Source organism: Egretta garzetta, unplaced genomic scaffold, assembly GCF_000687185.1.
Source record: "Egretta garzetta isolate BGI_Z169 unplaced genomic scaffold, ASM68718v1 scaffold56, whole genome shotgun sequence".
Classification (NCBI taxonomy): domain Eukaryota; kingdom Metazoa; phylum Chordata; class Aves; order Pelecaniformes; family Ardeidae; genus Egretta; species Egretta garzetta.
Genome location: NW_009260182.1, coordinates 6,091,136 through 6,113,277, shown reverse-complemented (window position 1 = coordinate 6,113,277; position 22,142 = coordinate 6,091,136). Strand labels below are relative to the sequence as shown.

Here is a 22,142-nt window from a genome sequence, read left to right as displayed (position 1 = left end):
TTCAAATCCAATATAGTCATTGCCAATCCTCCCCTTTCCTTAAGCAGAGTTATTAACATATTGAAAAGCAAAGCATACACTTCCCAACCAAAACAGCACATGATGCGGAGGTGGCAACACACTAAAACACAAACATAGCCAGATGAAAAATTATGTAAAAGCATCACTTTCCTACTCCATGCAACTACTCTGTGTTGCTGACTCAGATGTGTTCATTCCAGCAGACAAAAAGCTGGGTTTTACTACTGCTACTCCCGCTGAGGCTTGGGAAAGCAAAGTCAAGCCTACGCCACTCTCAGCTATGCTCAGTCTGGGAAGCTCTTTAGCGCTAGAAGCCCCAGCCCTGCAAATCCCCAGCGGGAACTAAAGATCATGGGCACATTTGTAGAAGAATAATTAGTTTCAGAGCCAAGACTGTGCTCCTCCCCCACCCCCTAAATTAAATAAGCCAAGAAAGAGTATGCAGCCACCTAGTCATTCTTGGAGAATCATTTTTCTGACTAGGTCTGCACTTTAAAGATGCCATTTTTCATTATTGTTAATAGGTCTCATTAACTAGAAGCTCTTAAGCACAAGACCATTACTAAATGCAGTTTACATTGCACAAAAGCAATGCCCTTATTGTGGCAAGGGCAGGAGGGAAGGAAACAGTTTGCCTTTCCATAAACACCAATAATTCAAACCCAAGCACTGTTTGCCCTTCGTTTGGGATCACAGTTATCCCAAATGAATTGACGGTTAAGAGAAGGATGGCTTTAAAGATCTCCAGTTTGCAATTAAGGTATAACTCATGACTTAAAAATGAAAAACACTTCATTTAAAACACAGCAATTGGGGAAAAAAAAAAAAAAATCTCCTCTTTTTTACTCAAGAAAAACTTCCAGAGCTTTTTGGGGTTAGTGATCACATCATGAATTTATGAAGATATGTGACCACATCCTTAAATTTCGGGCACATAAGCAACTTAAAGGAACAAATACATATTATTGTCTTCCCCTCAAACAGCCAGACTCTGAATAGTGAACTCTCACTTCAGCTGAAAGTCTGAAACGATGTGTGTTCTTGGAAGTCTAAAAGAGAAGGCTGTACAAGAAATTCACTTTTATGAAGCTACAGAGCTGCTGAGCACAGGGGAAGCTGGCATGCTTCTTGCTAGAAGAGTCAGCCCAGGCAATAGTTAAAACCCACTCTCAAGAGTCAGAGAAGTACCTACCCAATTTGTTGCAGTGTTTCAGTGCTCCACAAAACCTGCAGAATCAACAGGGCTTTCAGTTAGTAATATAGTTGATATCCCTAAAACTCGTGCATTGAATCAGCTAATAACTTCTAATATCATTTTCCATGGAGAAGGCTTGACATCATACTCTTCATGCTTTTGATTCAAATACTGCTTAAATCAACCTGCATTTCTAGTCATGAACAGACACCCTGTTTGTTTGGAGGTGACCAGCATATCATCCACAGAGAGAAGCAGAACAGTGTTTATCGCTTCAGTGTAAAAAGTTATTTCCAGCCACATGCCACATCCAGGCAGTTCACAGGACTGAACCTAGGAGGACTCTGCTTCACTTTCTCCTTCACAGTATTAACATCCCTTTTCATAGGAGGTAAAAAAACTGGGGGGGAGGGAAATGCTTCTTAAGTGTCTTTTATGTAGACCTGCACCACAAAAAACTTCTAAAAACAGCATCACAGGATGCTATATTACTGGTTCTGGAGGCTTTCCCTTTGCCATCTTCTCTCCTGTCCTCCACCAAAAAAAAAAAACAAAACCCAACAAACTAGCAGAAAAATTCTTTGCAGCCTGAAGGTCAAAAAGTTGCGTGCACTAGTGCTAGCATAGGTCCATACACCAGCATTAGACCTCAGCAGCATTACACATTACTCTAACATGCTAAAGATTAAGAAAACAAAGCTCAAGTGCAAATAAAGACAAACACAATTTCCAGAAGCGGAGAAAGTCAAGTCACAATGGGCACTACTGTCAGCTCCTAAATTTAATATACACTCATTGCCAGACCACTAATTCATTTTGTCTCGCATTCCGTAACCAACAGTGGCTGAAACCTACTAATTCAGGTAGAACAGCAGCAATTCAACTTACAACATGTTGGAACATTAGAACAGCCAGATGGCAGAAAAGACAGACTGAAAAAGGAGAGTAGCTGGACGTACTTTGTTGTTTTGGGTTGTTTGTTTGTTTGTTTTTCCCCAAATCAAGCTGTAGGATGGATCAGTCCCAATGCTGAAGCCAAACCTCCATCCCTTCCCCCATCTTCCACTCTCCTGCTGTGGTGCTAGGCAAGGGTCTATCTCCAAAGGGAAGCTTGTATTCTTCTCTAAAGTTATGGAGAAAACAACTGTCAATAGAAAACCCCCACAAATCCATCTTTCAGGACTTTCCCAGTCATCCTGTGCAAAGGCAAGAAGGGATTAACCTCACAGTGCCAAACACAAACAACATGAAGAAATAAGTCCGTAAGCCCTTTACTTTTGAAAAAGAATTCCTCTCCAAATATGCCATCTTTAATTACACACGTTTCTCATCCTTTTTTCCAGTCTATGATATTTGTCTCAAGGCAGCAAGTTTGAAATGTATTATTGAAAAGATAAATTTTCAATTTGTTGCATAACCACATTTGTCTCTTATTACAGAAAGGGCACACAAGAACACCTAACTAGTTTTCACAACACACTTCAATTAACCTTAACCACATTCCACCTCTCTGTAGTATTTTCCTTTTCCTTCCACTCCCCCCCTCATATGGATACTCCTTCGAACACCTCCGCAGCATTATTTCTAACTGCCTTCTAAGCGAGACCTGAATGACACTATTTGAAATGAGAGCAGTATCCCCAATGTACACACTATTAAGTGTAGAACAGCTTTCTGGTCATTCCCTCCCATTTTTTACTCCTGCACCTGACCAGCTTTCAGTCTTATTCCAGCCCCTGACCAGGTCTTCAGCTCTGTCCCGTAACTTCTGACGAGCTAACAGTAATCATCTTAAATGCATCCAAGATTTTATTCCTCCCTGGGTGGCAAAGGATATTCTACTCTTGAAGACTTAGTATTAGTTTGACATTATCATATGATCAAGAGGGCTTGCAGCAGTATACCTTGTGCATCTACAGCCGTTTCCTTTGCAAAGACTTCAAATGCCTTAGCCATACATTAATGTGAATGTTTACAAATTCTCCAGGAGTTAGGAAACTCTTGCACAAACAGACTGATTAGTTAGATCTAAGTTGTCACAACTGACTCAATTACTTACTCAGATCTGAAATGCAGCCAATTTTAGAATTTACCTAAATTCTTGTCCTAAGATCGCTCTTATTTTCACTCTTAGATACAGATGCTGATCCTACAGATCTCAGTTTTCATTTTTGCCACTTTACTTTTACCCACTTCAGAAAGCAACCCATTGCAGATCTTACGTCCCTGTTCATGTAGTTATGACTGATTCAAGGAAACAGTTTTATATCTGAGTGATCTCCTTTACTTTTTCTAATTAGTCTTTACAAACACACACAAAAACAATGTGCTGTTTATTGTCACCTGTATAAGAGCCTTCTGTATCAACAGCAATTAGCTCTAGTTTTTAAAGTCTCTTATCACATGGAAAAATGACAGAAAGGTAGAGTCTCCAAAGGCATGCCCAGTATAACATATTTCAGAGCTGTATTCCATAAACAATAAGCAAATCAGAAGGAAATTTAGTACAAGGAACAGGCCAAAATCTTACATCTGTTACCAGCAAACTAGACTACAACTCCTCTTAATACTACATGCTTCAGCCCACGTTATTTTCCTGCCAAATGCCCACAGTTTTTTTTTTCTACCTACACTCTTCTTATCACTGTTATAGCAAAGAATATGACTTGGACTCTTTTCCTAACTCGTCATGGCTTATTGCCAAGTGTTCTGGAAAGCACTTAAAAATTTGCATCTCTCCGTATTTCCAAGTGTAAAACAGGGCTAATACTTTCCTGCCCAGTAGTGCTACTGGGAGGATAAAGGATGCTTAATGAAAGTTATTGATGCATTATGTAGTTGATGGGGGGAACAACAAAGCAACAGTGAGGGTACATGGCTAAAAAAAGAAGCTGCAAGAACACTTTCCTAGTGGCACAGAGGAGCACAGTGCAGTGGAAGGACCTTCTTTCAGGTAGAGGAAAACAATTTTTGGGAGGATAACGGGTGGGGGGAATCAAACTCCTGGAGAACAAGACTAAGCACTCATCGCTTTCCATAGGAGAGAGCAAATCCCTAACAAAACCTTGGGAAAAACCCTACTTGGAAGAAGTTCCTGGCATTGACTCTACCTTTACCAACATTTGAACAGAAACCATAAGGCTGTCCTTTGCAGGAGGGGCTATGCAGGCTCCTCCTCATACAACCCTGACACACTTCAGTTCAGCTGTCACTGTCAGGGCTGTCCAAGCCTCAGATCTACTGCATACAGCCCCCAGTTTTCCAACAACACATATGTACGATGTGGCCCTTGAATAAAATGCTATACAGTAATGCAACCACTGGTCATCAAACAGTTGGATTTCTTTTGAATGAACCAAGGAAATTATGTTTGAACCCAAATGATGGAAACTTGGGAGAGAAACAAACACAAAACAAATTTCTGCATGCTCCTAATACTAATTATCCTAAAAATTCAGCAGAACGCCATTCTTCACTGCATGAGACACATTGGGGGTAGGAGGGTGGGGGTGGGGGGGGTGCTGCGTCCACACAACAGCAAGCCTATATTCATTGCTTATTTTTTAGCTAATCCAACTAATGGAGTGGGAAGGATGCTGGAAATGCTGCCTTGATTTGCTATTTGAGGGACACAAGCAAGAGGAGTAAACTACATGGAAAACCTTCTTGAAAGCACAGATGAATGGTTCTGCACACAAGTGCTGAATGACTCCTCTCTGAAAGAGGTAATAAACTCTGTCGAAATATGCTCTTCTGACAAGAAGAAACACCAAGTCTCAGAGGATTAGAACAATTAAAAAAAAAAAAAAAAAAGTCTTAAAATAGATGGTTTGGCCTAAGTTCCCCTAGCAGTACTAGGATAACTTTAAATTAAGCAAAGCAAGCTGTAAATACAGAGCAGGCTATCAAGAAATTTCAGTGAGAGAAGACTTAAAGTGCACACATGCACCACATTAGATATCACCTACAGCAGAGCCACCAAAACACTTCCATACAAAAGGGCAAAACACACCATGTATGAATAAGTCCACACAGCAGTCGCAGCAGTTAGGAACATGAGGTGTGGGGGGGGAGAAACAGCATGGCTGCCTCCAGCTCCTGAAGAGTCCAAAAACTTGATCCTGTGTATGCAAAGTGCTTCTAGGTACTTCTAGGTATTCTATAGAAGCGAGACAGCAAGAAGACATTTTAAGAGGAAAAGTTACCACTCACTAAAGCAACTTTAAATGTAGGGATTACTTATAAACAAACACAAAACTGTTTCTAAGCACTGATAACTTTGAAGATGCTATGTAGTCAGGGAGGAGCGTCTCCCAGTCTTTCTGTAACCAGGCTCCGCTTTGGGCAGCTGGCAAGGCTCCGCATTGCATGGGCACAGTGCCCACCCCCGAGACTGTTGCCACCATCCCTGCACCGCAGTTACCCGGCTTCCTAGTCCCAACAGCATCAGGCCTGAAAACCAAGTTAATATTCCCACTACCTCGATCAAAAGCCACTCAGGGGTCTCTGCTGCCCATGCTCTCTTCCAGGAGTACAATACAGACATGCAAGAGTGGTCTCCAGCACCAGTCTGGTGCACTAACGCAGCACTCCACATGTGCTCTTCTCAGTCCCAACGGCAGGAGATCCTGGTTCCTGGAGCTACACCCAAGCAACCAGTTCTATTATGGCTGCTCCAAGAAACCCATCTGGAAACCAAATGCCTTCCCATCCTCACCACTTCGGTAATTCCCTACCAAAGGGTTCTTCTGAGCTTTGTTTCCTGATCCAAGGAATGAGAGAGAAAAGGAAGGAGACCTGCTAGGATACAGAGGAGGGAACAGACACCTCCAGAGAAAGAGGCAGGTGCTCCTTAAGCCAACACTGGCACCAGAGACTGCATATTGTCAGCCCATGGCCTTGTTCAGCTGGGCTCTGTAATTTGCCCATACTACATTCATGCTTTGCTGGCTACAGCTGCCATAAAGATCAACTTTTTCAGGTGTTGCAAGCTGCAGATTTGGGGTGGGAGAGGTGTCTAAAAAGAATAAGCACTCACCTTCTCCTCTAGTCTAGACTGGGCATTTGGCAGCAACCCAGTGCAACCTAATACATCCAGTACAAGGAGCAAATTGCCTGTTAGGGACAGCCCTGTACGCCGACACACAGCTCTGCAGCACTGACATCTCCACGTACAAAAAAGAAAAAAGGCAGAAACAAACTCCAGTGCAACCAAAGAAAGGCATTTTTTCTTTCCTTCCCACCCACCCCCCCCCTTCCCTGGGCCAATTCAGTTGCAACATAATCTATCACCCTGGAAGCTCAGTGTGCTTTTCACAGGGAGCTACGCTGCACAGTCATTGTGGCTGTCTCCCTAATCACAGGTGATGTAGTGGTAAGGGACTTATGTCCCCCATGAACACCCTTACAACAGAAAGATCAGGCATGCTAGCAATGAGTTGGGAGTCCTTTCTGCATCTCAGTGACATTTTCATCACCATAACTGGCCAAGGGTAGAATATCCCAGGAAGCAAACTCTAAAAATAACTTCTTACAAGTCAGCCAGTCCCCCGGCAAAAGGGGAGGGAACATTGCTTATACATGGTTGGCACAATTCGGTTATTACAAGAGGGACAATGAATGCCCAGGCAAACAGGAGAGGCCGAGAGGAAACAGAGGAGGAAAAGCAGGTGGTGAATCACATACCAGTTTCTCCTGCATCACCAATGACTGTCAATAGGAAATGCTTTCCCAAGTGGAAATAAAGAAACCAAAGTAGAACCCCAGAACCCAGCCTGCCCGGAATACTTTTAAATGTAGTGAAGAAGGGAGCCTTGTCTGCTAAGCACCAGAGTGAAAAGGAGCATGCACTCCCCGGCTGCAGGCACCTTTAAGGAAGGTCCTATGGGGCCCTCTCCAGCTCTGGCCCATGGAGCTCCAGGTATGCCTGCAGATCCCTGTGGGAAGGCATCACGCTTCCCAGCTGCTTAACCGTAGAAACCACAGAGGACTTTCTTCACCAGAATATCCTCAGAAACTTGCGACTGGGGACGCAGCAAGCAATCCTACAACTGCTCCCAGGCATGGCTGATACCCAGGCAGTCTTTCAAAGGCCTTCTGCACACTGGAGAAGCAGAGGGGCAGGGGAAGAGCAGAACAGTTATAAGCCATCCACTCCTCGGCCACATGCTCAAAGCCACACGCTCCCCAGACAGCCTCCTTCACGTGTGCTTGAAGGGCTGCAACCCTTGCAGAGCTGCCCTTCAGACAGCGCATCTGCCACGCTTACAGCAGGGCTACCACAGCATATGGCCCCTCTCCTCCTCCCCCCAGGTCACTCTGCATCAGTCCCCAGCCTGCCAGGTACAACACCTGCACAGCCGTGTCACTCCAGCTGACTTCACCTGTGGGCTTCGTCCCTGGCATCACAGCATCCCCACAGGTCACCAGCATCATCCCCTTGCACCAGGAAGCGGTCACTCTCACAGCCAGTGCAAAAGAGGAGGGCACAGTAATAAACTCACGACTCATAAAGCCTCTGTGCTTCTGAGTCGCGTGCAGAAGCTCACAAGCTCTGTACTATGACAGGACATCCTGTGTGAGAAGGGAATATGCAATAAAGACATCCTGACAGGACTGTCCCTAAGCAAACACCTGATTAGACACTGTGGTGGAGTGAGGAAGGGAAAAGCATGACAGCACTTTCCAGTTCCAGGGCTGTTATCCATTGTGCTTTTCCACACTTTTTCCAGCTCCTTAGCAGCTGGTGCAGGCAGAGGCACAGAAAGGAGGGGCTCCTAGCATCAGCACCATGCTGCCATCCCTTTCTCCTCCTCCTCCTGCAAAAAGTCTTTCTGAACAAGTTTCCCTGTGCTGTGGAGAGGACCCAGTGGGCTCACTTGCGCTCGCTCCCTCTTGATTTACAGAACTTCCCCACTAACAGCTGCATTGCAGATGAACCCTCTTAAAGTGGACATGCAGTAAGCAAGACAGCAGGGCATGAAGCTGCTCTGAAGGCGATGCAGCCATACCAGCGACCTCTCCGCTGCACACACGGTGACTGCGATCTATGCAAGAACTCCAGTGACTCTGTCTTCATCCCACTATGTACAGAGGGTCCTGAAGTGCACAGCTTGAAGAGAAATCCCACCAAGTGAACTCCTTGGACACGAGCTCCTTTCTTCCCCCCATCAGCTGATCACATCAGGTGCTGGTGGGTTTGGATGAACCAACCAAATAAGTATCAGACTACAGCTGGTTAGCAGACAAGGTAACAGTGTGGCAGAGAGGCAGGTCTCAGCAGTGCCAAGTCACTGCAGCGCAGGATCTAGGAATTCAGAGATGCAGAAGGAAGAACATTAATTCCTCTGGCTCAGTTGAGCTGCATGTTTCCTTGTTCCCAAGCTGGCCCTCCCACCCCTTCAGATAAGCTAACTGCACCAGTGAGACCTGAGTTTTACTTCCAATATGGGGAAAGAATTTTAGCCGTGTTTTTCAAATGAGAAAACTTCAGCAGTTAACATTTCATATTTCATCAGGGAGATGAGCAGGCTGAAAAGCCGTGGAAAGCCAAGAAACATCTTTACCATTTGTGGGCTGGTGGGAGGGAAAGGTTTTTAAGCTCAGCTTCGGGACTACTGAAGAAACTAAGTGCACACAGCCACAAAGAGTTCATGAGGCATGATGTGCTTCCTTAAAGCTGGGTAACCAGCTCTACAGCAACATAAACTGCTAGCAACAGAGTTACCTGGACTTGTCAGCAATATCTGATAATAGTTATCAAAAAAGTGAACTACCTTGCTTCTCTTTTTTCGCATCTCCAATAATGAACTTGGCTGTCTGGAGAAGACAAACAAGCGTGTGTGTTACAAGACCTTGAATCCCAGTCTGCTGCTATAGAAGTGCTTCCACTCAAAGGATGATCTGACCAACACTTCACTCCTCTACATCATCCTTGTTAAGTGCAAGAGCAATTCAGACAGACAGGGAAGGCTGTGGATCATTGCTCTGCACTGATCAGGCAACGCTGAAAATTTTAATCTGGGCAACACAATATCCTAATCTGCAGAGCTGGCAAATTCTAGGCCAGATGACATACAAGTCAAACAAAAATGGGCAGAGCTGGAAGTCACTTTTCAATCCTGCAGTCCAACAATCAGGAATATTTAAAGTAACATAAGAGCTATGAATCACTACTTTAACTTGCACTGAAGAAGCACATCAGTCACTATTGAGCTTTGTCTCCGCACTGGCAGCAGTTATAAATTAAAGCTGCGCAACTTCAACTCTTTTAATCTCTCCGACACAATCTCAACAAAGGACATTTGATACCCAAAGCTTACATGGAGGGGCCCTGAGGCAGGCAAAATTAAACTTAACAGCATACCAACTCTTTAGGCAAACAACAGAAAGAACTCCTACTTGGCATCACCAGGCCACACTCTCCATTAGCCTCCAGGAACAACCTTCCAGCAAGTCCCTGCGGGTTACAGGGGGCACTGAAGACAACTTCCTTCTTCCACATCTATTTTTCCTCCAGCCACCCTGGGTGATTTCTTGGCCCACCACCCACGAAATGTTATATGCTTTAACACAAGGGGTGGGGGCAGGAAAAGAAAAGGAAAACCCCAAGATACACATGGATGTTTTCAGAATGGCAGCAGCTGCACTACAGTTGAAATACTAGGTATATTTGGCAGGCACTGGAGACCATATACAAGAAGAGGTTTAACAAGCTGTTTTCCTTGCAAAAGCTTCCAGGGCACCCATGCTATTTGAAATGTGTATCTATTAAGTGCTTCCCAGATAAAGCACTGGACTATCCCCTCTGAAGTCACATTTCAAGTTAGGTGTATGACATCAGGTCTCTAGCAGCAAGCACAGCAGCAGGATCAACACACACATCTCACACATCTCCAGAGCCGCAGGGAACTTGACACACTGACTGTATTCTGCTGCACAGACAAGGAGAACCCTCATTCAGAAGCAAGACCACCAACTGCAGACCCCTCTGGAACATATGGCCAATTCAGAACAAAGCAACAGGTTCAGGAAATAATCTCCTTCAAGAGAGAAATCAGGGTAAAACTCACCTTCTTGAGCTACCTTATGCTCAGTTCCACCTGTAAAAGAAGAGGGCTCAGAGGAAGGAAAAAAAACGGTGCACTTCAGTTTAAAGATTTCTAGCTCTTCTCTCCCCTTTTTTCACCTCAGACTTCAGGCTGTGTCAGACTGCTTCTCCTTTTCTCACAGCTCCCCTGGGATTGAGAAAACCTCCTCCTTCAAAGGAGAGTTGTCTTTAACATCAAGAAATGGTATCTCTCTCTTCACAGCTATCACTTACCACAGTCTATACCAGCCGACTTACCAGAGATGACACAGTAACAGCAGAAGATAAAGCACATCCAAATACTGGGTTACTCCACTAGACAAGCTGCAGCCTACATTGGCTAATTCCAGTGCCTAGAAGAGGAGTGGAAATGAAGGAAGGGAAAGGAAAGAATCCTTTCCACAAGCTTTCAGGAACTGGCTTTGGAGTCTTAACGTTCTTGTTCTCACTAACAGCCTCTATTCACAGGGGCTTAAGAAGTCCACTGGGATTTGGGCTAGTGGGAAAGAACTATACCATTAATTTCCATAGATATTAATGTCTCAATAAATAAATGTTTTAAGTTGGAGAAGCCCTTCTAGAAAGAAACTAGTTTTAATTACCACAACTCTATTTTACCAAGTCTGCAGACAAACATTTTATGCTAGTACGTGTATTGCTGCTCAGAGGTTTGCCGGACACAACCAGGTAAGTCTTTCCTGAAGCAGCCTGCACAAAGGTACCATGATAACTTGTAGTACCGCAAACAACCAAGTGGTACCACCTTTTGAGCTATGGGGCACTGATGTTTTGGGCACTGAGGGCAGAGACCCCCTCAGCAGCTCCTTGCTCCCCAGCCAACTGCAAATCCCTAGTTTTTCTAGGACCAGTCCTTATAATGGCCAACCTCCACAAAGGAGGCTGCAGCACAGGGTAGTGAGAGGGCTTCTCTCAGACTCCAGTGGCAGGAAAACTGCCCAAGCCCAGCCTCCATCACGCACTACCTGCCCGCCAACCGGGCCTTCCCCACCATGCTATCAGCTCCGATATGCTGGGACACTGCTACAGCTCTGGGAAGGGAAACCAGCAGGGACAAAAGCAGCACGCAGGGTCAAGACCTATACTAGCCTTAGTAGGGGTGACATGGTTTTGCATCAGATATTTTCAATGACAACAGCCTTGCGTTATCGGTAACACTAGTGCAGGCTGGTTAGCATCGTGCTTGGTGGTCTGAAACCTGCAGGCAACACTGAAACTTGATTATTTGCACCAGCTCTGACGTGGAAAAGCTCTAAGCACAAGGTAGAGACCTAGAGTTATTTGTGGGTGTAAGGAATAGAAAAAAAATGCCAAAAAAAAAAAAAAAGACACACACCCCATCTTTTCCCACTTCTTACATTTCACCTGCGAAACAATGCAAACCCTGCCAATTTACCCAGGGAGAGCAGGGTGTATTCACCCCCTCTTCAAAGAGGGAATCTGTCAGAGCAGCGTTGTCCAGCGTTTAGGCTGGAGGAGGAATGCCAGTCCGCATTCCCCCCTGCCATCCCAGTGGCTATAGGAGAGTGAGCCTGGTATTTCTCACTAGGATGCTGTCCTTTGTTAATGCATCATCACCCACCCTCCTCCTCCCCCCCTCCCTTCCCTCCTATGAGAAAGTTTAATCCTTTGGCTCACATGCATCTGGTAAATTTTGCAGTCCCTGTTTGCCACTGTCATCATGGCAACAGCCCCCAGAGATAACCCAGCAGGCCAGGCTGCCACTCCCTGCCTTCTCTGCCATTTCGTGTTCGGCTCAGTAGGCCTACAAAGAGCTAAGCCCACTCCCAGGCTCATCTTCACGGGCGCCTTCCTTCCCCAGAGATGTGTTTGCATGCGTTTTTTCTTTTAAATTAACTATGTCCTCATTCCCACAATGCCTACTCTTTTCTCCGAAACAGCTCTCAGCTCAGTTTTTGGGACTCTGACAGAATCACACAAACAATAGCACTGCAGAGAGAGATGCTACCTTTGCTGCTCTGGAGAAAAAGGGTCTTGTGCTTAACAGCCAAATCACCTGTGCCTTCTAGCAAAGGGAAGAGGTAGCCAGCACTCTTCTCAAAAGCAGGACACTAACCATGACTTGTCCCAGTGTCACTGCCAAGCAGGCTCCAGCCATGGGAAAGACAAGACAGTCCAGAGCTGCAGGTGCTTGGACAACAGCTAGCTCAAGATGGGAGCTTTGGATTGAAGCAGCAGGACAGTGGGTCACCGCTTCAGAGAGATATGTAACTCATGCTCTCAGGAACATAACGCAAAAGTGCTGAGAGTACAGTATCACATCTATAGGCACACACGCATTGTCTGAAAGGTCATCACATTTACTCAACTCACAGGTCAGAGACAGGGAATTCTCCTGCCTCTGCCAGGAACAGAGCAAGACGGATCTGACACCAGGAGTAAAGCCACAGTTATCTCCTCCTTTCCTGACCCCGTCACAAAAAGGCTCTCTTTCCATCCCTGAATTATTCTCAGAGTCGTCAGGAATTAGCTGTTTGCACCAACCACCATCTTCCCCAGTCTGCTCATCTAACAGTTGGGAGCAACAGGAATTCTGCAATATTCTCTCGGAGGAGAGGAAGAGGGTAAAGCAGGATTACTAAAGGGATATTTTCAATCAAAGCATTATATATTAATACAATTACTGGTTAAAGTAACTGATCCACAGGAGACAACTGAACATTCAAAAGAAATTCAAAACTAAAACAGAAAGACAGTCAGAGAGTAACAGGTGGAAAAAGCTATGAGGAATCAGAATCTTACAGCTATAGACTCAATTTCTCCAGAAAGCTAAATCCATGCTGCACTGATCTCCGGCTACCCTCATTGTACAAAACCTGATTTCTAAGATACTGCCATCCCATTTCTTCAGAAGTATTCTGCTACTGCTCTCCAAAAGTCATGTAGGCAGCAATACCAGAATGCTTGGGGAGCCGTAAAAGAAGTATACATTGATATTTAAATAGACAGTAAATTTAAGAAGGTACAAAAAGGAACCTGAGGTCAGCCTAACTTACAGGACCCAGTATTTTGAAGCATTAAGCTTACTGTCATAAGGGCCAGCAGAAACCACAGGTGTTTAAGTTACAGCTTGGCATTTCCTCTATACACAAAAAAAAAATAATTAAAAATCAAGCAAGCACCTCAAAATTTTAGGTACACGTTTGCTCATCAGAAACCAATGCACCTCTGCTTCCCCCAGGATGACTGCTCTGAGCATTGACACCACTTCTGTTGCAGGCAAACACACAACGAGGTGAGATACTCCACATTTCTTTTTACAACATTCAAGGCTTCTTTCCTGTGCTGGTGGTCCTTGTGCCAGCTGATATTGCCCTCTCCCCGCCGCCAAGCCAACTAGCTCACTCTGTAGTCAAACACTGGCAAATTAACATTTATTTTGTGAAGTCTATTACCTTGGTGAAAGTCAGGTTTCAAGAACAGAGGAAAGAACAAAAAAACACCTGAAACACCAAAACAGGTGACAGGACAGAATTAATGAAAAAGGGTTTGTCAGGGTTGTGAAGCAGATAGATGGTGTTCATAGGTGGCACAGTGGAGAGAGATTTTTATTTTAGTCTGCTTCCCCTTTAAAGTTGTCTTCACCCAATCTGCAGGGCCAGAAAAACTAAAATACTTCCAGGGCATGGAGAGGAACAAAAAGATTGTCATAGTCCTCTCTCAAAACAGTGGTGTTAACCCACCATTTGGGAACGACGACATGGACAGGAAGGGGGAAGCACTCTTCAGAAATTTCTTTATGATCCACAGAAATTTCTTTATGATCCACAGATGAGTCCTCTCTGACAGTTACGGTTTTGGCACTGTCCAGAGAAGGATTAAATCTGGAAGCAGTGAAATTTCCACACTACGCCCCAAAACCAACAAATAAGCCCCATAGCTTTTGCACTGGACACTTCTTATAGGAAATTCAAGTAGCTCTCCCCTCCCCAAATATCTACAGAGTGCTCAGTATCCCAGTCTTCTTTGGAGGGACACCTGGAAATACTTGAGTAGTGGCTTGCTGATCAGGGCGAATACTCCAGAGCCAAGGGCTTCAGGACACATGTGGGAGTTAGTCTAGTCACATCTCTGCCATATACAAATCCAGTTTACATTGGGAAAACAAGAAACCCAACTCTCTCGCCAAGCCCCCTTCTCCAACCTCAAGCGCAGAGGCTATAGGAACTCCTGCCCAATCTGTGTGCCCACTGCCCCCCTCCTCATTGTTAATGCTAGAAATTTAATACTCAATGTGACCACTGAGAAGACAGACACAAGCTGAAATCCTGTCTGCTCTGTTCCAGCTCCTTTATAAAATATACAGTGTAAACTGAGAGGCAACCTGGGGTAACCCCAACCACCACTGACATCCACAGTGGGAGGAAGCCAGCTTCTGGCCATAGAAAGCCACAGCAAAAGCAAGGCTCCCACCACTCGCCTCCCCACCAATCTCTGCCGGCTCTCACGCCCGGGCGCGCCCCTGCCTGCACCGGTGTATAGAGACAGGCTGAACCCCGCAGCCCCCTGCCAAGCTCCCAGCCCCAGCCTCTCCACCTCCAAGGTCAGGGTCTCTCCTTTTACACACACCCCTCCTCTTCTCCACACACCTCTTCCAGCACAGTTTCCCCTATTGACACACACTGCTCGCACCCCTCTTCCCCCACGCGGGGCTGCAGGCGGAGGCAGAGAGGAGGAGGGGGGGAGGCAGGCTGCTGGCAGAGGTAGAGGGCTGCAGTTTCTGACATCAGCAGAGCAGCCCCCCACTGCACACGTGTGCTGCGGTGCAAAGCAGAGAGTTCAGCCACTCGCCATCCACGCACCCACCCATGGACCGAGTCCTCCCCCACAGCTCCCCTCCCGCCGCCCCCAGCCCCTTACAGTCGTCCTGCCGGGCAGCCGCCAGCTGCACACCCCGCTCTGCTCCGCTCCCTGAATCCCTCCACGTGCGCAAGGACCAAAGAAATCCCCAGCCATCACTGCAGCTGATCATAGAATCGTTTAGGTCGGAAAAGGCCTTTAAGATCACCAAGTCCAGCCGTTAGCCGCAGCATCCCTCAGACTCCTTGCGGGCAGCAGAGGGAAGGAGGAGCTGGGGTGCAGCAAAGCACTCCACACCCAGCCTAAGGTCCATCCTGCAGGAAGGGCAGCTCCTCTCCCACACCAAACGCCCAGACCTGATTTGGCTGCTCAGCAAGTACAGCTGAGCAGACACGGTTTGATTTGCCGTCCTCTGCAGGAAAGGACATTTGTCCCCACCCTACAAGCCCAGGCACATGCAGAGGACACCTATTACAGGACATTTCTACACGAGTTGGGATTTGTGCTTCAGCCATCTGTGATGGGTGTGCTGGGCTTTCCTTGCTTTCACACAGAGAGGATTTGCCAGGCTGCAGTGCACCACTACTGCGTGCATCTAATTCAAGCGGGTGTGCTGTAGCCCACAGGGGACTTTAAACCTGGCAGCCACAAGAGCAGTCCAAGAGAGTCCTAACTCAAATGCCGGCTAAGAACGGATCAAGACAGAGGTTAGGGACTGATGCTGCTAAACTTCCTCTGCAACATTCAAGCTCAACATTTCAGTGTCCAGGGAAACTGCTATTGACACCTCCAACAAAACATATTGTAAAGCCCAGATCAGCAACCACTACGGAACTGAAAGCCAGGGCAAGAGAGGTGTATGAAAAAAAGCCGAGTCGGAAGTGTAAAGAGAGAGCTTTGTTCCTGATGGGGTCTGATACACAGAAGTAATTCCCTGCTCCTCCCACAATCCCCATAATCTCCTACAGGAACAACAACAAAACAACTGGGTAGACTGCAAATTTTTATCTGGTTTACAAATTTGAAAAGATGGAGAGCAGGGAGAGTATCCACCTCTATTCCACAGGCAAAAGCAAAGCCACAGTAAGGAGAAAGCTGTGAAGCAGTCTGATTTCCAAGACAGCTGCTTTTCACTTTTTCATCAAGAGATGTCACTTGCAAGAGTTGAAAGATACAGACTTTCAGCAGCAAACAAAATTTAACAATACATTTAATGCACAAAGATTTTTCCCCCCCACCCCCCAAAAAACCCAAAACAACCAGGGGCCAAAAATCCTGCTCCCTGGTATAAATGACATCCTAAAAATTATCACAGGACAGAGCTCTGTCTACCTGTTCCAGTGCAGGACTATCTCTTAAAGTATATGCTGGACGGTCAAATCCTGGATATTTCCCTGCTGCTACTAAAGCTACTGCTTCTCTCTTGATCCATTTGATCACTGCAAGCCATTTTACTTTCTTTGAACTTCACTGCTGCCCAGGAACTGAACCACTACTTGCTATGAATTTTCATGTTCAAGAAGTATTCTGGTGACACCCACAAGACAGCTTCCAAAAAATTACAGTTATTACTTCCCTCTGCCTGTAGCTCTGGTAAAAGCCTTTGCGTTCAATCCCATAGGAATTTCAAATGACTGAAGCACTGTAATTCCCCCAGGTGTAATAATCACTGCTCTGATATGCAGCTGAATGCTGACGAAGGTGAAGTCTCTTTCCCCTCCCTTTCCATAAGCATTTGCCCCCTATTTAACATTAAAGTTCTTGGCATACTCTTCACTGGGCAGTCTTAAGCATCAACACAATATGAGTAATAGCAAATACTTCATTAAAGCTGGAAGCATGGACTTTAATCTATACCAGCTCTTACTGACTAAAAAAGACAGAGAATAGGTATCCAAAAATCACAGACAACAGAGAAACAGAAACTCATTTCTCAACATCCCACTTGGTATTTTACAAAGGGTGAAGCTTACTAGACTAAAGTTGTTAGGACCGCCCTTCACAGGGACCAGAACCACATTCACCCTCCCTGCTTCCACAGAGAAGCCCTGTTAACAGCACCATGCCTCTTCAAGCAAATGGTTTGATAAACATGTCAAGTAATGCAGAACCCTGTCTAAATGCATACAATTCACCCTGAAGTGTTCCTGTTCCTCCTTTTCAGCTACATACAACAAGCTATTCAGCACTTCCCAGTCACCTATCTAGTATTTCTTCATCAAGGATCTTGAAAAATAAAGGTAACAAGAAGTACCGTGGAAGGAGAGCAAGGCTTTGTTACCATTTGCCTGGACGTTATCAAAGGAAGCACTAGAGCAGGCAAAACTTCTGTGAAGCAGCAATGGGCTAAACATACTTCTCAGCAGCAGCAAGACGGTGGCTCTTGAAGTAGCAGTTACGATGTGGGGTATCTATACGGGTTCAAATTCTGCTAGAGAAGGTACAAAAAGTTTAACACAGCTATGCTTAAGTTGGAGAGGGGCAGGGTGTCCCCACCTGAGGGAATATTCTGGCACTGGGACCATGCCTAGAAAAAAAACCAACAATGCGGGAGGCAGGTCAGGAGGGTGGGTTAAGCTGCGCAGTAGACAGGGATGCAGCCGGGTGCTCAGGAGAGCCCTGCATGTATGTACTGCTGTGTACGTACTGCTGGGCAGAGACCTGGCCTCCCCAGGGAGAAGCACCAGCTCAGGGAAAGGAAGCATCAGGCAACATATATCCAGGATACTGCAGAATTAACGCCGTAATTCTCCTCCTGTGGGAAACAGCTTTCTAAAATGCCTTTCCCCAAGACTTTCATTTTCAGGTTGCTGAATCAAATCTACCTAATCACTGATTTACAGCTGCAATGCCTAAATAGCACACATTTTTCCTTCAGTGCTTTAAAGACCTATTCCAAGGTGAACTCACTAAGTTCCTATCAAAATATTCAGTCCCTTTTTGGACTAACCACTTGAGCTATCAGCAAAACACAGCTGGAGTAACCAAGGAACCTATATATTCAGCTGAAGTCGCCATCCACTTTTCACTATAAGCACAGATTCTTCAGTCCTCAGAGAAGACTTCAACAAAACCTGATCAGTCCCTTGTTTCTGATGTTCTTTGCTAGCAGAAACATCCATTTCCTTTCTTGGCTCTCCCCACACTTGCCCTCTGCCTAACCAATACCTTTGTAAGTAAATCATTGCCAGCTGCTTCGAGTTACGTAGCTGAGGACCAGACTAGTATCCTCAATGTATTTTATTTATAGGAAGGTATGAAATCTAGAAAGTAAGTAGTAGATCAAAACATGGCCTGTATTCACCCATACTTACTTTTCCCACTTGCTGGGTCATAAAACTGCCATCACCTTAATATGAAAAACAATTAGAATCTCTATATTACTCCCTCTGTAACTCATTAGGTGCCCAAACACTTAAAAACTGACTCAGTCAGTCTTCGGCTACTTTTAGACTTCCGCTAATAAGTTTCTGAATTTTGTTTCAACTCTGTTCAACTCTGCAGTTTTCCCCATTTTTCTTGTCTCCAGAGTTAACTACAATACCACCTCCTCGGTAAGCAAAGGGTTTCTCACTGGTGATCAGTTTATCAAGCTACCCTCTGCCTTCTCTAAGCAGGCTTGTGTCTACTAGCATCCGAGAAGATGGCTCTCCTGAGCTTCAGTCCTTGCTACAGGATGGATGGGGAACTCTGTGGAGCGAACATGGCATTAATGGCCATCAGCAACGCAAAGCCACACTTCAAACCTCTCCCATATTAAGTTGAACTAATTTTGAACTCCAGAGATTGGATATCCCACCGACATCAGCGGGCACTGTCACCTGACCATGGAGAGGACACCAATTCTCACAGGATCTGCAGCCACCTCCTAAACAATCTAGAGCTCCACTGGCTGGTCCCCAACACAACCTCACTCAGGCTAGATACCAAAACAACACATTAACACATATGCTTACTTCCACAAGTCAAAAAAAAAAAAAAAAAAAAAAAAATCAACCTTCACAGCAGGGCAGACTATTTCTGACACTACTTCTCCATGCAAACTACAGTAAATGGAAGTTTTTCAACATTCTTCAAGCCGTCTTCTGCTCTAATCATCACATTTTGTATTCCAGCAAAAAGGATAATACATATGCTATTTTTCTCTTTCATATGGATTAAGCAAAACATCCTTCACTTCTAAATCATTTATCAAGATCATTTGCCTCCTCCTCTTGCTTTTTTTTTTTTTCTTCCATTTCTCAGTCAACCCCCCACTAAGCCATCTATTCAGCTAGCAAGACAGTCAAGGACCTAATACATTAATTTTGTCAAACCTGAAAGGCCTCTAAGGACTCAGATCTTGTCTTGTTCACCCCTTCTAGAAACAGTCGTCTCTGGCATGTCAACTTGTTGCACTCTCTGCTTTCAGCATCTTTTACTGCAGTTCAGTTTCTCTCCTCCTTCCCCTCACCCACCCCACCTGTGAAGCAACTTCAACCCTGTAAGGGATTTCCTACACATGAGAAGATACATGTTCCATGCATACTACAAGGTATGCTACCCGTTGTGCATATATACATCCCTGGAACACAGAAGACCAACAGGTTGTGGAACGAGTTAAGATTTTTTTCTCTTTTCATAGGACTACAGTCTGGTTTCAGAAGTCTCCAGGACTAACGAAAGCAAAAAATACTTGTTCTAATTTGCTGAGATGTCAAATCGGCAAGATTTCTCCATCCAACCTACTTCTGCCTTTGAAGGCAAACTTGTTAGTTTCCAAACACACCACATTTAACTACAGCATGAAAGGAGCAAGGCATATAGCATCTATCCTTCAAGAAAACTAATCACATCTGTTCTGGTAAGACAGATCTCCTAGGTAGAAAAGACATGCAGCAAAATCAGTCTGCAACACTTCTCTTTATTATGAGTGATTGGTACACACACACGTAGATAAATCTTCTATAAACACACCTCTAGCTCAGCCTGTAGAAGAAAGATCTCAAAAAGAAAAAAAAAAAAAAAAAAAAAGACAACCTCACTTCACAGAGTATCCATTTCCAGATACAGAAATTCTTCTATCGTCCCACTCTACCTCCTTTCAATCTCCTCTTTGCCACACAACTCAATTATTTTGTAATGCTGAAATAATGACCGAGACAAGCAACTTCAGATCCCTTAAACTTATTACAGCTTCAACTCCTGTGAAGTATTTTCTATTAATAAAAGGAAGAAGGGTAGATTGAGACACTAACCTCTGGCTGACAGTTTTTTGGTGTTGATGATTTTTGCAGCATATTCCTGTGATGAACTTTTCTTTACACATCTGCGGACCACAGAGAAGGCTCCCCTAGAAGAAAATAAAGAGGGTAGGAGCTATGAAACTGAAAATGAGAATACAATAGCAGCAATTTCTATCCCCAGAGTGGACCAGATTAAGGACAGGGCAGAAGACACATAGAAGAGGGAAACAACACATGAGAATCTGATGAGCAGTGCATGCTATCTGATCAGCAAATAAAACCTAGTCTATATGGTACTCAAGCCTCCTGAGGACCCCTCAAGCCCCTCACAGGCAGCGCAGTAAGAACAGCACACTGCAGGGAGAGAGAGACCATACGGGCACAGAAACAGGACACGGAGGGATTGATGAATGGGAAACAAGCAGCTCAGGACAACGCTGCAAACACAAGCCGGTAAATCCATCTCTGAAGACAGTATCCCCAGCAGTCACATCAGACAACCGGCACTCATTTCTCCCACGTTCAAGTGCCAGCTCGGTCATGAAATTGCTGCAACACTTTGCAGAAGTTACTAGCTCTCCTATATCTGTCTACCCACCTGCAAAATGGGGATAAGCATGTACCTATTAATGAAGTGAGTAGGAAGCTACCAGGCTTTGTACATTTTCTCAAGCTGGAATTATTGATATTATTACAACTATTCCAAGGAGCCACTTGGAGAAGAGGCCTGAGAGAGAGGGAAGAACGATTTCTGTGAGGGGAAAAAAAAAAAAAGATACAATACAACAGAGACCAAGGTGAAAAGATAGGGACTCAAAATCTACGGGACTACACAGATGAACACTTGAAAGCCTTCCCTTCTTTTATTAAAAAAACAACAAATCAGGGGAGGAAAAAAGTAACAACTGTCTCTATGGGAAAGACCTGAAAAGGGGAAAAGGACAAATAAGAGAAAACCGGCAGAAAATTCCAAGTTCTTCAAACCAGCAATGCGAACCCATGTCTACGGACAAACGTACACATTTGACATATAAGAAAGGGGAACAGAAGCTGTACAAGGGCCCCAGAAAACAGCCCTACAGAGAGCCTAAAATAGCTTGAATCCTTCTGATAACTGCAGAGTCCTGCCTTTTTCTCCCCTTCCTCAACCTCTACATATAAACCAATAAGCAGCAAGGTGAGCACCAGCACTGGGGCCCGGGCTCGGTGACACACAGCTGCAGCAGTGTGGGGAGGGACGGGGACACGGGGCTGGAGAGCAGAGATGCAGCAGAGCCCAGCAGTTGGTGCAGGAAGGGGGGGGGGGGGGAGCAGCAGCACCCAGGAAAGCACGGTCCCCATAATCCTACCCTGGCCTTCGCTGTGCTGCTTCCCTGTCCGACCGGGTCCCCCTGCAAAGCCCCGTCCTAGGGTGCAGCAGCAGGTCTGCCAATGCAGAGACGAGTGCGGAGAGAGGGAGGGAAGGAGGGAGGGAGGGAGAAGCGCGGTGCAGCAGCACCTGGTCCTTTCACAGGGACGAGGAAGCAGGGACCGAAGCATCGCAGAGCGGCAGCAGCAGTGCCGCGTCCCAGCGCAGAAACACTTGAAGGGAACGGCAACGTGCAGCAGGGAGACTGTACGGGGAGGAGAACGCGGCAGCCTGGTCCTGGGAGGGCAACGGGGGAAGAGAGGAAGTCCCGGGGTGCAACAGGAGCGCGCAGCCCGAGGCGGGCTGCGGGGACACCCCATCCAGCGGCGGGGGCGACCCAGGGGCGTAGAAACACCTTTCCCTCCA

The 22,142-nt window shown here is 45.6% G+C and overlaps 1 protein-coding gene across 1 annotated transcript in view; it reads right to left on the bottom strand.

Annotated features, from left to right (window-relative positions):
- The window catches only part of CAMK2G (calcium/calmodulin dependent protein kinase II gamma), a 202,108-nt gene that overhangs the window by 100,525 nt on the left and 79,441 nt on the right, over positions 1-22,142 (bottom strand). Inside the window, exon 2 of the mRNA XM_035897264.1 lies at positions 20,381-20,475. Within this exon, the coding sequence (XP_035753157.1) occupies positions 20,381-20,475 (95 nt within the window). The remainder of the gene's footprint in view (positions 1-20,380; positions 20,476-22,142) is intronic.